Below are 13,718 nucleotides of genomic sequence, written 5' to 3' on the forward strand. Positions count from 1 at the left end.
TATATCTTTCGACTGACCATTGTCGATGAAGCTCTCACTCTACGCAATGCGTATTTTCATATTATATAAATGGATATATAGCCTACCTGTATCACTGTATGACTGTATATTATTACCCACTGATATCCAGACGATCATTCTTGAGGTCTCTCAACGTGACTCGACAAAGGGTTTGCCTTTTAAATGGGTGATCTGGTTACTTTAGATCACATGACTATATTTTATTTTCAGATCATTGTACAGTGAAGTACAGTAATGAACGTTCGGTGGTAATATTCTGCTTAATGTTGTACAGTGCGCATGCGCAGAACGCTGCCCTCCTGCCGTCACGTTTCCATGACGACGCACAAGCCGATCAGACGGTGCGGTTCCCCTTCCCCATATAGAGAGGTGTTGATCATGCGGTCTATCGGGATTTGGCTCAACAAGACCAAGGTAATAAAAGTACGACCTTTGATGCTGAATGTTCGATGAGACCAATCGCTGACGCAGATTTTGTTGAAAGCGTCATGGCGAACGGTGCTGGTCCTGGCACACGTTCCACGGCAGTGCGGGGAGGCGACGCGATCTGCCCGACGATGCAAGAAAGGTTCACGAAGCTCAATAAAACGGTACACATGCTGGGTAAGGCTCCACCCGCATTCACCATTTCGTGCTCAATCATACACCATATATGTTACTGTTTGATACGTTTTGCAACAGCGTGCTCTCAATGCTCGGCCGTGTGAATCCCATTTAATGGGATTAAATGGGATTATACATACTGCAAAAAAAATTAAAAAGTAACAAACTGATCTTAATTGAGTTTGGGCAAATAATTATATGACAAAAATTAAAAAAGGAACATGTTTAAATATAATCAGTACCCCTCTGAAAACTGAGAAATTTAAACGAAGAAAACATAAATTATAGTTACGATGACGGGATTTATTATCTACTCAACTCTATGTCACCTCAAATCCCATTATAATATTACATAGAAAACTGCGAATTGTTAGTTTTGAATTGCGACCAAAGGAGTTATATCACCTCCACCTAATTTTCTGAGTAATTCAATCTTATTTTATAATCACCATCCACTTTTGACTTTACTATAACTCTGAACCCACCCTGCATATCCACAAACATTTCCAACTTCTTTTAAAATTAATCATTAACTCCAAAGTAAGGCGACCAATGACGCATGGCACACGGCAAGCTAATCGAGGCTATTCACTGGAATTTCCGAACACCTGCAAAGTCCAAAATCCAGTAAGTAAGTAAGCAAGTAAGCACCATCAACAGAATAATTAGCAAGTTGCTCATTGATTCAACTTACTACAGTCAGTGTGAAACAACTTATCTTAAACACAGACCAGAGAAACCATGAATGGGATGGAAATACAATTACAAATAACATTTCCATTCGTTCGTAACATACATAGCAAATAATAATAATATTAATAATAAGCGTAATTACACATAGATTCAAAATTGATACAAAACTAAAAAAAAAAAAAAAAAACATTGCAATGCGTTTCGAAGCCTACTCCGAAGCCCTGAGACTGGCTCACTGAACCCCTGGGGTTCGGTCGAACCCCAGGTAAAGAACCACGGCTCTAGAGGCTTCTGACAGGGAAAACAACAAGAAATTCAGATGCCATGCCTAATATCTGAACAACGTTGAAGGGCAATTGGGATGCTTGAGGCTGGTGTAAGCCAGTGAACAATTGCCCAACGTCCGAGTCCAGATTTTGCCTCCATGCTGCTGATGGGCGTCAACGGGTATGGTGCAGAGGTGGGGAAAGGTATGCATCATGCTGTATTCAATCGTTGGGGAGGACCCAGTGTGATGGTATGGGTTGGCATTTCCACCCATTTCAGGACACCTCTGGTCATCATCGAAGGCAATCTCACAAGTCAGCGTTATGTCAATGAAGTTTTGAGACCTCATATGCTGCCATTTCTCCAGGCTCATCCTGACATCGCAGTTTTCCAGCAGGACAACGCTCAACCTCCCGCGATGGAATCTCCCGCGATGAAGCTATCTCTGAGGGCCTTTCACTCACTCACCGCAGGCAGGTAGGTGGTCTTTCTGTCTTCTACCGACTCCTCTCCGGCCTTGCTCCCCCAGCTCTCTCTGTGCTCTGTCCCCCAAATATTCCTACAGGTCGCACAAGATCTGCCAGCAACCCTCTGATGGTTAAACTGCCGAAATCTCGGCTCTCTGCTCACCTTCACTCTTTCATTCCTCTTTTCTCCCGCCTCTGGAACAAACTCTCACACTCCCTTCAATCCCACTCCTCCCTCCAGGTCTTTATATCCCCCATCCAAAACCTTGATATTTTCTACCCCCACTAATTCACCCCAGATCCACCTTGTTTGAAATTCCAACTTCTTTCCTGGAAGTCCTGGCAGTGTCCATATGTTTTATACCTCTCCCACCTCCCCTGCCCATGCCCCCCCCCCAAAGCCCTCTCCCTCCCACAGATCTCTCGATGTCCCCATGTCTCTCGGTCCCTGCTCTCAAATGTTGTGTTTGTGTCCTTCCCCCTCTCTCCCCATCTTGTCTACCGCTCCCGATGTTATATGTTTTATGTGTCGGTTTGTCTTTCTGTGTGATTAATGTTCGCTCTTTCACGAGCCTCGATCTTGTATACAAAAAAAACCAAAAAAAAAACCCCATGCTGCTCGCCTGACCGCCAACCTCCTCCAGGAACAGGGTGTTGAAGTGATGCCTTGGATGCCTTATTCCCCTGACCTCAATCGCATTGAGCATTTATGGGATGACCTTGGTCGACGTCTTGCATTGAGGAGATCAACAGCTGTCAATTGGAAAATGCTCATTCAAGGCATGCAGGAGGAGTGGGACAGACTTCCCCAGGACCGCATGAGACGTTGGTACAGAGCATGCGTCGCAGGTGCACAGCCTGCATCACAGCTCAGGGAGGACACACACGATATTGAGGACTGCTGTCATTCTGTCCTTGACTGTTAGGAGTGTTGTGTCCATTCCTGTGTCATTTTGTTTTGACTGTATTCAGTTGCGTGCCTTTGTGTTGCAGTGCTGTGACTTTTGTTGCACCACCCCTTGTGATGTTCATGCTTTTTGCTTTTTTGTGATTGAGGCACCCTCTTGTTTATTGACATGTGTTTAGTAAAAATAGCTGAACTTACATATGTGTTCAAATATTTTTGCGTTGAGGATTTCAATGAGTGTCCTTCTAAGGATGTGATAAGTTTCTCTTGATGTTGAGTATGTCTTATTATAATAGAGCAAACGCATATGGTTATGTCGCTATGTTTGTCACTATGTTTATATGCGACGAAAACATCATCTTCTTCAAATAAAATTACCACCCCCTCAATTAACCCTCTTAATTGCGTTGACTGCTGTGACCACTCAGACCTTTGATGACCCTTTAATTCCCCCAAGACCCTTCAGACCCTTCAGACCCTTCAGACCACCAAGACCCCTGAAGACCCAAATTACCCTGAAGACCACCAAAGACCCAAAACCCCAAAGACCCAAAATACCCTTCAAGGCCCTGAGGCTCAAAAAGACCCTGAAGACACCAAAGACCCTGAAGACCCAAAACACCTCAAAGACCCAAAATACCCTTAAAGGCCCAGAGGATCCAAAAGACCCTGAAGACCCAAAACACCATGAAGACCCAAAAGACACCGAAATGGTCAAAGATGCCTACCCCTCTGAAACGACGTGTGGTGAGGCGTGCAGAGCGTGCCGAGTCACGCTAGTATATATAATGGTATAACTTTCAGTACTAAAGCTCTGACATTGTAAAATTGTGATAACTGTGCTCTAACTGTGCTAATTGGGTGGCTTATTAGAAGAGGAGCAGAAGACCTTCCATGACTACACCCAGAATGTTATCAAGAAGAACCACGAAAAGATCTGTTTTCTGCGCAAGGACAACCAGCGAGTTCGCCACACCCTCACCACCACATTGCAGGTGGGACGTCGCTGGTTATTCCTTAGTGGTTAGATGGCACCCTCTGCTGGCAGGCTTTATATGGCGTCCCCTGTGACAACCTCAAAGGAGAGTGACAACATTTATCGTTATTAAAGTTGCTTGATCTAGTTTATCCAAGCTAAATAGCCTTTAACTTGTAAAAATATTTCTCGACCCTACAATATCTAATTTGCCTAAAAGGACCAGAAGGATGTCTCACTTGGTTGTCTGCTTACCTTTCAGCAGCTGGTTCTGAGTGCAGTTGTAAGGAGAAACGAATCTGACTCTGGTAGGGGTACCAACCTGGGGTAATAGGTATTCAGATGTTAACAATCAAGAGGCCAAACCTTTGGATGTATGCGGGCAGACAAATTGGGATTATAGATGACGTCACCCATTTTCAATGAGAGCGATGTATTTGGGGCATACGATTTTGAAGCAAACACAGAGTTGAGGCATTCAGCCTTTTCACAGGAAGTGTCAGCTGTGTAGCCATTTGAGGTGAGGGAGGTTATGGAGGGAGAACAAACACCAGAAACATACTTGACAAGGTGCCACCAGGTTTTAGAGGAGGGAGACAGGTTTGAAAGCTCATTCTTGGGATTGGGCAGATGCTGTTTTCTGGCTCTCCAGAGAGTAGACACACTTGGTGCGAGCTTTGTGGAATGATTTGAGGTTGTCGTCAGTTGGATTTGCCTTCCAGAAGAATGCAAGTTGATTCAAGGCAACTGCCTCACCACAGGATTGAGTGTACCATGTGCGTAAGAGGATGGGTATGATAAATGAAGACAAGATGGGATTAATCTGTGCATAAAGGAGAGCAGGTGGCTGTGGAAGAACTTTCAGACTGAGATACTATCAGGGTTGGTAGATATAGGAGACTAGTCTGAAGTATGATGGCGTTTTGCAATCCATGCCAGTTTTCTGCCAGACTGTGAACTGCCAGACTCGCCGGCACTGAGATTGTACTCTGAGAATGGCCAGAGAGATATTGACCTTGACATGATATTGATAAGCACATGATGAGATTAATCAATTGGGCAGAGGAAGAGCAAGATACTTTGGCAGGGAAGTTTGTGATCACGAAATCCAGCAGGGAGGATTTTCATTGACAAGAAATCCAGGTGGGAAAGTTTACAGATTTGGTCAGTCCAATGGATTCACAGAAGTCTTTTGCAGAAGTGCCATGGATGGTGACAGAGGTACCAACAACCAGCAAATTAGAATGGTGACAATTTAAATCACCACATATGACGAAGCAAGAGTTGGGATGAGTGGATAAAAGTTGGTCCATGTTGTCTGAGAGAGAGATGGCGATGGAGTAGTCACTGTTTGGTGGAGGAAGGTACAACACAGAACAAACATGAGTCGGGAGCGGAGGGTTTCTCAGACATTCTTGCTCTTTTATTCTGATGAAGGCTAACACTTGAAATGTCAGCCGTACCTCATTTCCCCACATATTCTTATTGACTTACAGTTGATATAATTCATTGTTTAACTTGTCTGACAGCATAGACTGACCCGAGCCTCCATTCAGACTTGTATTCAATGAATACGTGTATTGACAATTGTCGGAAAAAAAACTTTTTCTCCTTTACCATGCTCATTGAAAGCTGTGCTTGCCTGAAGCAATTATACTATATAAGGCAGTGTTTGCCTAAATAATGAAAATTAAACTGTTTTTCAGCATGAAGATGAGAATGCTTTTGAGAGAATTATACAAGCAAAACCAGTAGAAAAGGCAACATTGAAGCACAAAAGTAAAGAGGTAAGGCTATTTGTTCACCTCCTTGTTCTTCTCTCCTTTTTCTTTTTAGTATTTCTTTCTTCTATCCTTCTCTTCTCCTCCTCCCCCATATTCTTTTTTTTCACTTTTTTCTTCCACTTCCTCTTCATTGTATTCTTCTTTCCTCTCGCTCCTCTTTGTATCATGAGCAGTACAGGCATCACAAAGTGTTTTAAAATCCTTAACAATGCCCAATACATCAACAACAACAACAACAACATGCATTTTAAGGCCATTTTCCCTGCTAGAGCGGGGGTTAGCCTTGCGGTCCCCATGACAATCTTCTCCATTTTGCCCTATTTTCTGCATCTCTCCTTGTTAACCCCCTTGCCCGCATTTCTTCTTCCACCATCTTTAGCCAAGTCTTTCTCGGTCTTCCCCGTCTTCTACTTCCTTCTACATTCATTTCCATCACTCTTCTCAACCAGTCACTTTCATCCTTCCTCAACACATGACCAAACCATCTCAACCTGTTCCTCTTCACAGCATCAATCACAGGCTCTATTCCCATCATCTTTCACAATTCATCATTTGTCTTCCTCTTTCTCAACTATACTCGGCACATCCACCGAACCATTCGCATTTCCACCCTTTCCAGCCTTCGTTGCTGCTCTACGTTCATTACCCATGTCTCGCTCCCATAAATCAGAACACTTCTCACACATGCAGCATACACCTTTCTCTTCAGCTTCAATGACACTCCCCTCCTCATCAGCACGCCACTCAGTTCCCGAAACGTCTTCCATGCACATCTCACTCGAGCAACCGTTGCCGAGTCTGATCCACCTTCTCCATTCAGCATGTCTCCGAGGTAGCAAAATGTTTTCACACCTTCCAGCTTCACGCCGTCCCCAAGATCCAACTCAACATTTCCGCCATCTGCAGCTTCCTCTGTGCACACCTTACATTTGAATGTAGCTGCCACACTGGTTAATGACCCTCTCAGACCACTACATTTTTGATGAACCCACTCACCGCACATTGTACATTGAATGGAGTTCACTCCGACACCCTTCCTGCACACAGCACATGGCCACTTCCCAGTTCTTTCCACCTCACCACATGCTTTACCACTTGCCATCACCTTCGTCTTTCCTATATTCACCTTCAGACCTTTTGTCTCCATACATTCCTTCCACTTGTTCATCTTTTCCTTCAGTCCATCCATACTTTCTGCAATCAACACCAGATCATCTGCATACAACAACTCCCACGGTAAACCCTCCTTTACGTTCTGAGCCAGCACCTCCATCACAGCTACAAATAGTAGTGGACTTAGTACCGACCCCTGATGCACTCCCACCTTCACCTCAAACTCACCACTGTTCCCGTTCTTCGTCCTTACAGCTGTGCGCGCTCTTTTGCACATTGCCATCACTACTCTGATCAACCATTCCTCCACTTCTAACTTCCTCAATGCCCATGTCAATACTTCGCGTGGAGTCTTATGTCTTATGTCTCTTATGTCTTATGTCTTTCAATCCTGACAAATCTCACACTCTTACGATGTCTCTCCGAAAAGACCGACTGTACAACCCTCCCATCTACTTTCTGAATAATCCTCTCCAAGAAGTTCTGTCACTCAAGCTTTTGGGTCTCACTATCTGCCATGATCTTTCCTGGGAAAACCACATTTCCAAGCTGGCCTCCAAAGCCAGTCGCCGACTGGGCATCCTCCGTCGTGCGAAGTCCTTCCTTGGCACACCTGAGCTCCTCACCACATACAAGGCTTTCATCCGCAGCTCAATAGAATACTGCTCTCCCCTCTGGGCTGGTGCTCCTGCCTCACACCTAGCTCGTCTTCACGCTGTTGCAACCAAAGCGTTCAGAATCATTGGAATCTCCCGCGATGACGCTATCTCCGAGGGCCTTTCACTTACTCACCGCAGGCAGGTTGGTGGTCTTTCCGTCTTCTACCGACTCCTCTCCGGCCTTGCTCCCCCAGCTCTCTCTGGGCTCTGTCCCCCAAATATTCCTGCAGGTCGCACAAGATCTGCCTGCAACCCTCTTATGGTTAAACTGCCAAAATCAAGACTCTCTGCTCACCTTCACTCCTTCATTCCTCTTTTCTCCTGCCTCTGGAACAAACTCCCTCACTCTCTTCAATCCCACTCCTCCCTTCAGGTCTTTAAAACGGCTGTTCACCACCATCTCTTATCTTCCCCAATCCAAAACCTTGATCTTTTCTACCCCCTCTAATTTCACCCCAAATCCACTTTTTTGAGGTGACTTTTGTCTTCTTTCCTGGAAGTCCTTGGTGTCCTTGTGTTTTATACCTATCCTGCCTCCCCCCAGGCCCTCTGCCTCCCACACATCTCCCGATGTCCCTGCCCTCAAATGTTGTGTTTGTGTGCTTCCTCCCCTTCTCTCCCCATCTTGTCGACCGCTCCCCTTTTTATATACTTTGTTTGCTTGTTTGTTTGATTTGTTTGTTTGATAAATGTTAGCTCTTTCACGAGCCTCGACTCTGTATACAAAAAAAGAAAAAAAAGAAAAGAACCTTATTGAATGCTTTCTCCAGATCAATGAACCTGAGAAACAACTTCTCCATGTACTTCTGCTGCAACTGCCTCACAATAAAGAGCGCGTCTGTCGTTCCTCTTCCTGGCATAAATCCAAACTGCATTTCGTCGATCTTCACCTTCTTCCTTATCCTCCTCTCCGACACCCTTTCCAATACCTTCATTCCATGCTCCAATAACTTTATCGCTCATTACGAGCCACACTCCAGAGGGTCACCTTTCCCCTTGTATAGAGGGACGAGGGTACTCAGTTCCCATCCACTGGAATGCGGCCTTCTTTCACCACCAGATTACAGATCTCTGTCATTCTCTTCACACCCCAACTTCCTGCTGCCTTCAACATATCTCCCACAACTCCCGTCGGCCCTCCCGCTTTTCTACTCTTCATTGCTTTTATCGCTTCCTCAACTTTCTTCTCAGTTATCTTCTCTGCCGGTCCTAAAACTGGGTTACTCCCTATGTTGCCATCCCATTCATTCTCTGTATTCAACAGCATTTCCATATATATCTTTTCCATCTTCCTTTAATTCCATCTGGGTCCACAACGATTTGTCCCACTTCATCCTTCAAGCAACTCACCCCCATCACATCACACCTCTCTTTCGCTATCTGCTTTGCAATCCTGAATACCGCTGTCTGACCCTCTTCCAAAACCAAGCATTCTCCGAACATTTTCCTACATGCCTCCTGCGCCTTTGCTACCTCTTTCTTTGCAGCCTTCTTGGCTGCCTTATAACTTTCATGCTCTGCTTTTTCTGTTCACGTACCCTTCGCCTTCTGCCACTCCTTGAACTTCTTCCTCTTCTCGTCAATCCTCTTTCCAACTTCATCATCCCACCACCATGTTTCCGAGTGCCTCGGTGGTCCTTTTGTCCATCCACATACCGCACCAACGGCTCCCAACAGACTATCTTTCATTGACATCCAACCACGTTCAGCTCAACCACATCATCGTCTACCCTACTCAGCCTCTCTTTTAATGCCTCCCTTACTGTCACCTCTTTCAACCTCCACACCTTCATTCTCGGTTGGTACTTCACCCGCCGAGCTCTCCTCGCACCTTTCACCCTTATGTCGCAGACAACCAAGTGGTGCTGTGAAACAGCCTCCTCCCCCGGGATCACCTTTGTGTCCCGGAGGTGCCCCCTATCTCGCCTACGCACCATCAGGTAGTCAACGGTTGTCGTCGACCCACCTGACGTGTATGTAACAAGCTTATTATCCCCTTTCTGGAACTGAGTATTACAAATCAACAAATCAGCTCCATCAGCAGACTCCAAAATCCTTTCACCTTCTCCATTTCTCACACCATATCCGTAACCCCCATGAACTCCCTCAAAACTGTCCATACTCCTTCCCACATGGCCATTTAGGTCTCCTCCTACCACAACAACTTCCTCATCTTTCACGTTTTCCATCAGCTTCTCTATCGCACACCAGAACTTGTCCTCTTCATCGCTCTGACCAACCTGCGGAGCATATCCCGAGATGACGTTCACCAAGAGCTTTCCAATCATCATTTTCACCATCATCAACCTATCACTCACTCTAGTCACACTCACCACACTGTCTGCAAACTCCTCAGAAAACAGGACACCAACACCATTCACGCCCTCCGGGCACCCTTGCCACACAAACTTGTATTTCTGTCCCTGCCTACCCTTCACCATTCTCACACCACTTCCCTTCCATCTCGTCTCTTGCACACAACATATGTCCACTCTTCTTCTGACCAATACTTCCACCACTTCTCCTGATCTCCCTGTCATTGTCCCTACATTCCATGTCCCAAACCTCAGAAACCGATCTCCACTTCGGGCTGTATCCTGCCCATATGTAGTTGTAATTGTCATGGTTGTCTTTTTGAGGCAATGTTTTTATGGCCGGATGCCCTTCCTGATGCCAACCCTCTTTGTCCCCTCTTACGACATGCAGGGATACAGTGTACCTATTCTAACCAGGGTACACACCGGGATAAAGCTTTGAATAATACCAAACGGGTTTAATCCCGAACAAATAAACGGAGAATGAAATCAATAATAACTATATACAATATAGTAAAATAATCCGATAAAAACTAAGGCGTCAAGTCACAAGCACAGACGGGGCGAGGGACACAAAATGGCGACTTATCTCTGCTCTTTCAGATGACATAAGCTTCCCAAGAGAAACCAGCACCCAAAGCATTTTGAACAAAACCTCAATGCTGGTGTCCATGTTGCATTCAGTGCCGTAAGCTTGCTTTGATAGAGCTGATATTTTTGGTGACGCATTCTTGTGAGCTGACGGAACCAGGAGCCCTATGCCCCCGTCCGTCTAGGCCCTTCGGGTTGAAGGCACGGCCACATTTTCTTTTCCTTGGCACGTCGGTGTTGGTGAACGAGATCGTGAGGACGAGCACGGCCGGAGCGACTGAGCGGGTGCGGCCTGTTCACTTCGTGCACGGAGCCAGTAGTGAGCGGACCGTGCAGTGAGGCCTAGTTCCCGCCCACGGGCAGTGCAGCCTGTGGTTTCCTGCGTGCACGGAGCCAGGAGTGAGCGGACCGTGCAGCAAGGCCTAGTTCCCGCCCACGGGCAGTGCAGCCTGCGGTTTCGGTAAATCGCGCGCAGGCGCATTGTCACATCCTCGCAGGTCATGCACATTGCTGATAGAGTCTCAGCTGATAGTGCCCAATAGAGTCTTATAATTCTTGAATATACTGACCAATAATTTATTTGTACGACGGCATTATTAATTTGGAATTTTTTCATTGTGAGGAAGAATGGGATTAATATTGACTCCTGGAGGACTTTCCGAATTACAAACGTATCTAATTAAGGTAGAATGTGTTATCAATCGATTTGAGTAGATCCAAAATGAAATATTATGGAAGCATGCAAAATGCATACTTTGGTGAAATTTTTTTGGACCATCTATCTATAATTCCAGTAATCTCTGTGTGTATGTTTGTATGTTTGTATGTTTGTATGTTTGTATGTCTGTGACCGCTGTTTCTCGACAACCACGGGTCCGATATACTTTAAACTTGCCAGGTATATTGCTGGGGACCCGAGGATGTGCCTTTTCAAGGTTTGAAATTAATCGGACAAGTAGTTACCGAGCTATGGCGATTTAGCCGTTCGCCGTTCGCTTTGGCGTTGCGAATGGACCAAACCATTTCATGTAAATAGAGGGGGGGGGGGTTCTGTGGTCGTTGCGAATGGACCAAACCATTTCATGTAAATAGAGGGGGGGGATTGTCACTGTACTCGCAAGCCGTTCGCCGTTCGCTTTGGCGTTGCGAATGGACCAAAACATTTCATGGACCAAACCATTTCATGTAAATAGAGGGGGGGGGGGGGGATTGTCACCGTACTCGCACCCACGTACCCACGTACGGGCATTGCACCCACGTACGGGCATGCCCTAGTACATACAATGCGTTTTATCTGTAATGTTTAGACAATACTTATCTGTCATTCTAATTCTTGCTTTTCATTCTTCATATCTTGCATATCTTGCATTGATACATACCCGACTTCCGCTTCCGGTCCGGTATGAAGAGGACGCAGGCATCACATGCTCGCCGCTTCTTCGACCGGGCCACTGTCAGTTGCTTGCTTTTTTGGTGGTCGTGCGGATTTTTTGGCCATTGAGTCTGCCCTCTGCATAGCCCCGGCTCTGCTCCCTGCTTCGCCTGCCCGGCTCCTTCGCCTGCTCGCTGTTTCCTCGGGCACGCTCTCGTGGGTTGTGACCATCGCAGCGGTTTGGTGGCGGTTTCCCGCCGTGATCTAGATTTGTAGCGGCGGCGGTCGATTGCCGCTGCATTTGCCGCTTTGCCGTGATCAACCTTGGCCTCGTGATCGTCTCTTTGCTCCTGCCTGCCCTCTGCTTGGTCCCGGCTCTGCTCCTGGCTTCACCTACCTGGCTCCTTCGTTTCCTCGGGCCCGCTCCTGTGGGTTGGGACCATTGTTTCACCTCCTCAACCTTGGCCTCGTCTCGTCTCGTCTCTCCGCTCCTGCCTGACATGGCTCTGCGGTACTCCGCCGCAAGGCTCCTTCTGCTCAATACCCGCTCCACCCCATCATGCATCTCTGCCATCAAATCAAATGGACTCCTCCGACGACCCAGGTACATTCACCGTGGCTCCGGTCGTAAGTTTGTATACTTGCAATCAGGTCACTCCATCCCCGTCCTCTGGTCGGCTCAGCGCACTCTCACTCTTCGTCCCAGCGCACCTGGTCACAGCAACGCACACAATCGCACCTCCTGCCTATGAACACTGGCTAAATCACCTGAATTCATCCCTGCTGTTCAAAACAACATCAAGCTCACCCTGTTCAACACCCGTACCTCAACAACAAATGCCTCATCCTGAACGAATACATCCTGGATAACAAACTGGACTTTCTCTGTCTCACCGAAACCTGGCAACAGCCTCTGGACTACTACACACTCAACCTCACCACACCCAATGGATATTCCTATGTCAATAAACCACGCTCGGGGGGCCGAGGTGGTGGAATTGCCGTTATCCACCGTCAAGACATCAGGACCAGCCTCATCCCCATCGCCTCATCCTCATCATTTGAACACATGGCTTTTAAACTCTCTGGTCGCACGCAGTCAGTCATGGCTGTCGTCTACCGCCCTCCCAAACCACACCCATCATTCCTGTCTGACTTCTCCTACTTTCTGACCCAGCTATGTTCCCTCTCCCCCTCAATCCTCCTCCTTGGTGATTTCAATATCCACATGGACTCCACTGACTCCACAATAACCACTGACTTCACTGATTTACTCACCTGCTTTAACCTCACTCAACATGTCGACTTTCCTACCCATATCCGTGGTCACATTTTGGACCTTGTCTGCTCCACTGGATTAAATTTGCACCATCTCTCTGGCTCCGACCTCACCCTCTCTGACCACTTAGCTATCACTATGACCATCAACATCCCCACCCCAACACCAAGACATTATCGCACTATCAACTTCCATAAGCGAAACGCTCTTTCACCTACCTCATTCTCATCCACCCTCTCTGAAAAAATGTCCACTTCTCCCTTCGTTGACCTCCACACCCCTTCCGACCTCACTGACTACTACAACCACACTCTCTCCTCCTGCTTTGACCAGCTTGCGCCTGTAAAAACCAAAACAGTTTCTTTCACCCATACTGCTCCCTGGTTTACCCCTGAACTCCGCCTGATGAAAACTCGTGCTCGCCAACTTGAAAGACTCCGCAATAAAACAGGTCTCACAGTTCACTCCCAAGCCTACAAGGACCACCTACAACACTGCAAAGATGCCCTCTCCCGCGCCCGCTCCGCCTACTACTCTCAAATTATCCACTCTGGCTCCGGAAACCCAAAAGCACTCTTCTCGACAATAAACAAACTCCTCCGCCCCCTGAACACCACCACCCAGTCATTCACAGTAGACAACTGCATCTCCTTCCTCTCTTTCTTCCAATG

The 13,718-nt window shown here is 46.7% G+C and overlaps 1 protein-coding gene across 1 annotated transcript in view; it reads left to right on the forward strand.

Annotated features, from left to right (window-relative positions):
* The first annotated feature begins 369 nt into the window (after positions 1-369).
* LOC137432679 (outer dynein arm-docking complex subunit 3) overlaps positions 370-13,718 on the forward strand; it is a 52,104-nt gene continuing 38,755 nt past the window's right edge. Inside the window, exons 1-3 of the mRNA XM_068124776.2 lie at positions 370-624; positions 3,832-3,953; positions 5,641-5,721. Of these exons, the coding sequence (XP_067980877.2) occupies positions 471-624; positions 3,832-3,953; positions 5,641-5,721 (357 nt within the window). The 5' untranslated portion in view covers positions 370-470. The remainder of the gene's footprint in view (positions 625-3,831; positions 3,954-5,640; positions 5,722-13,718) is intronic.

This window comes from Myxine glutinosa, chromosome 8, assembly GCF_964187855.1.
Source record: "Myxine glutinosa chromosome 8, kmMyxGlut1.1, whole genome shotgun sequence".
In the NCBI taxonomy this organism is placed as follows: Eukaryota; Metazoa; Chordata; class Myxini; order Myxiniformes; family Myxinidae; genus Myxine; species Myxine glutinosa.